General features: G+C 36.4%; 2 protein-coding genes across 2 annotated transcripts in view; one reads left to right on the top strand and one right to left on the bottom strand.

Moving 5' to 3' along the window:
- Nucleotides 1-3,997, top strand: part of LOC105623184 (unconventional myosin-Ie-like) — a 33,735-nt gene that overhangs the window by 4,300 nt on the left and 25,438 nt on the right. The gene's annotated exons all lie outside the window — the stretch shown is intronic.
- Nucleotides 349-2,713, bottom strand: LOC105623183. The gene is made up of 2 exons (XM_012204582.1): nt 2,505-2,713; nt 349-1,063 (listed from the first exon to the last, which is right to left on the bottom strand). Exons 1-2 carry the CDS (start codon nt 2,711-2,713, stop codon nt 349-351), a joined length of 924 nt encoding a protein of 307 aa, XP_012059972.1.

The raw sequence follows: 3,997 nt of genomic DNA on the forward strand, positions 1-3,997 counted from the left end.
TAAGTAATAATATANAATAAGTAAATAACAACTATATATATATATATATATATATATATATATATATATATATATATATATAAAATTCATGATTTGAAAAAAGAAAGATTTGAATAAATCAATGTTAATGACTATTGTGTAATTAATATAATTAATTACGTTAATACAATTATGTTAATTACATGGATTAATATTTTGTTTCAAAACAAGTCATCAAATCAATCTTCTTTTTCGTACTTTAAAATAAGAATGAATTAAGTATAATAAAAAAAAAGTCTTCAGAGTTCGCGATTAAGTTCATACTTTTCGAGGAAGTTAATTTTTTCGTTTTTACAGAGATATTTGATTTTACTCTTCGAAACTGTATCCTGGCAGGATATCTGTCCTCCTAAGTGCGTACCTCTGCACAGGCGTGGTCTGTGCCATCAGGATCCGTCCATAGACTTTGCTGGGCGGCGCGGGTATCTGTTTAGGTAGTTCACTGGACGTAACCATAGAATTCTCCGTGGTCGATGGTTCGTCCGTTCCATAAAACGTTGTTTGATCATTCTTACCGATTTCGTCATTTCTCAGAACAATACCGTCAACGCGACGATCGAATTTCTTGGGTGGTCGAGTCTTCTTGTCCCGCGTCTTCCTCTCAAAGTCGGTCTGCCTCTCAAAAGGTCGCGTGACCCTGAGGTATCCTACCGCACCTTCGCTCGGAGTTGCCATAGACGAGGCATTAGTATCCTTGCGAAAGGAGCCACTGTGTCCTCGCACGTTCACATAGACCTTAGGCCGGCCACTCTTCAAATAGTACAATTTCTCATTAAGATTCGGCAGCTTTAGCGGATTCAACGATGGACGTTTGTCATTGTCGAAGGTGTCTAGACGATAATTCGGACTTAGACCCATATCTCGCACACCAAGAATAGAGTGCGGGATTACCTCGGGATTCGGGTAGCCGTTCGGCGTTCGCTCCGCAGCGACGCGTTGCTCCTCCTTCAGCACCGTCCGCATCAGACCCTGCAAATTTGCGGCATCCATCTCATCCGCGCCCTGCAGCTCAATCTCGAAGAGCCTGCAAAGAGAGAAGAAACTCAATTTTACTTAATTTCATATAGATTATAGCTTTTTGCTAATATACAGAATGAAAATTGATATTGAACGGATGGAACTTTGAGATGCTGGATAATCAACCGTAAATACACGGTATGAGTAGCAGGTAGGAATAGCATAGCTAATCGGATATTAACGGTAGGGATCGAGCGAGAGCGAGAAATTACTTTTTTATTTTCACGATATTACGAGGTTAATCCGATCGCAATTACAAGTGTCATTATTGAGAAATGCCTTTCTGCCCAAACTCGCGGATATTCGCGATTATTAAACCGCAGCGATCGCGGCCGCACGAAGAAGAGACTCGAGAGACAATCGGTTTGTTTGTCCAGCTTTAATCGCGCTTACTATTTTGCTTTCAAAATTACCGGTTGCGCCCAGCGTATCGGTGTCTGAAGATACGAATTGTGGTCACGTAAATCTACCATCGTTGAAATTACACAGAAGCAATTACCCGCTTGGATTTCTCACGTTTCTCGTGCGCCGCAACGAAGACGACTTTTCATTCGTGCTAATTGGGCTGCTTTCCGTCGGTGGGAAAGAATGATGTTTCAGGCAGAGTTTTCCTCTTTTGTTCGAGCGATTTAAAATTGCAAGACTCGAAGTAAATATCGTTTCGTAATCACGATGAGTCAGTTGAGAGAGTTTCCCGAGAAGAAGCCGTTAACTAGAGTGGAATAAGTAGTTACCATCATTGGGCGTCCGTTAATATTTTGCGAAACGCATTAATCAAAGACTTGGAACTCGTACAATAAAATTTGGCATTATAAGTAAAATCACATTCGTGATTAATTCGTTAAAATTTTAACGAAGAAATAAAGATAAAGTTTTATTATTTTAAAATACATTTCACTATTAAAATTATAACAAATAAATTTATAATGTATAGATTATATCCTATTTGAATTATCTATTTATATATATTTTATTTCTTATCATATCTATAGTATCGTCACTGCTTTTATTCAATATGTCATTAATTTGACTAAAACAATTTAACTCAAGAAAATATATTAAAAGTTTGATCAAATTTAATTTATTATTTACTAAGTGCATTAATATACTATTTTTTTTATTGTTTATTTTGAAACTACAGAAACGAATTGATTTGAATTTTAACGCAGGTAAAAGTTAAAAATAATGAAAAGTTATTTAACTCAAGGAATTGAGTTACCATTTCTCCTTTAATATCTAACAGTGTTCGATTCAAGATTGATCAGGCGATAACAATTGACGGACCAATTGATCACTTCGAACGAGTTCGCAATTCTAAACGCGAAATGAAAGTGAATTGGTGCAACGTGATGGCCATGGAATATAATATCGATACCGATCGGCGATATGAAAAAAATAGCGCGGAAAAAATTGCATTGAATAAATGCCAATCGCTGGCGAATCGATACCTGTAGTCCTCGGTATCTGGTCTCTCCACATTGGTGTTTCGCGGGACACCGTGCAGGGATTTGCCCTCGATGGATTTGCGCGCGGATAGTTCCTGATCCTGATGGATATGATTAGGTGACGAAGGTGGTCTCGGCAGGACCATGGCCGACGTGGTCAACTCAAATAGGACGAGCAGCACCGTGGCACAAATGCTAATTCTTCGCGACATCCTGGAAAGATTATTTTCTCTATATGAGAAAAAATCGTCCACTGCAGTTTTATTCATACAAGAAACTTAAGCAGTAAGTGAATTGGCCAAGCATAGTAGAGACCGTAAGGCTGTATATAATAACAGTAGCAATTCAACATGTTGATTTCCTTGTGCTGCTTAGAATTTTTTTGCCAATGTCAGCTGTTAGATGTTAGATTTATGCCATGACTCTTGTATTGAAAAAAAATGTATTGAATTTTATACATATTTCTTTGAATAATACTAATTGTAAGTAAATAAATTTACTTAGAAATTAAAAAATGTTAAAAAATGTTAAATAGTTAAATTAATTGTTTTCCTATCAAACAAATATATGTTTACGTTTATTAAATATTTACTTAGAACTATTGAAACAAATATTTATTAAAATTTAATATTTTTTTCAGTGTATTTAAAATTTAAAGTTCATGGCATATACAAAGACGTAAAATAGTAAGACATACTTATGTAGTAAGTAAATCAGTCAACTTCACAAAAAAAAAACATAAAATTATTATCTTACATTCTCTATTGCTAACTCATTTACTGCTTACTGTCTTATATTTTTCTTATATTCATCTTATGTGCTTCTGGCTTAATTCCGTCAACAGTTTTCTTTTCTCTTTCCACAGAATTTTTGTAAAATTCGTTTCGTCCTGATCCGGATTAATCATCTCTCTACGTTCGTTTTGCAATTAAAGTATAGCTTGACACCCAAAGAGAAATTGTAGAAAACCGTTGCGGTTGGTCAATGCATATAAGAATATATATGACGCTTATATAAGACGCACAATGTATATGTCTCCAATTGAAATCGCCAAACCGGAAATTAATAACCTGCAATTAGTCGTTGTGTGAAACAGGATATCCGTGTAATCAGATCGATTGCGTGGGCGAATAGGTATTACATTTTTCGACGATTAGAATATTCGGCTTCAGCAATTTCACAGGGCGTTTTCTTCACTGCCGAAAAACTGTGGCAGGAAGCCACGACAAGATAACGGGACGACGCCGACGTGCTCGATCATGCCGTGTAACGAGCACGTTAGCAATAAACGTGGTGAAAGTTTTACTCGCGCGAGCGGTCCGCCCGGCGGACAAAATGATACAATTTCTCTTGTTTTCCTTACGTAAGGCATACGCGTATTCAGGAATTCATTCGAAGACAATTGCTCTACAATCGGCAGGTACAATTTTCTCGGTATATATATATATATATATATATATATATATACTATATTACGTTACTACGTACTACGTACG

This window comes from Atta cephalotes, assembly GCF_000143395.1.
Source record: "Atta cephalotes unplaced genomic scaffold scaffold00054, whole genome shotgun sequence".
NCBI classification, from domain to species: domain Eukaryota; kingdom Metazoa; phylum Arthropoda; class Insecta; order Hymenoptera; family Formicidae; genus Atta; species Atta cephalotes.

Bases quoted from the DNA above. Each gene is read 5' to 3' on its own strand.
- LOC105623183 (XM_012204582.1), bottom strand. From the start codon at position 2,713: ATGTCGCGAAGAATTAGCATTTGTGCCACGGTGCTGCTCGTCCTATTT. The intron at 1,064-2,504 runs GTATCGATTCGC...CTCTCTTTGCAG, and splicing joins CCAGATACCGAGGACTACAG to GCTCTTCGAGATTGAGCTGC.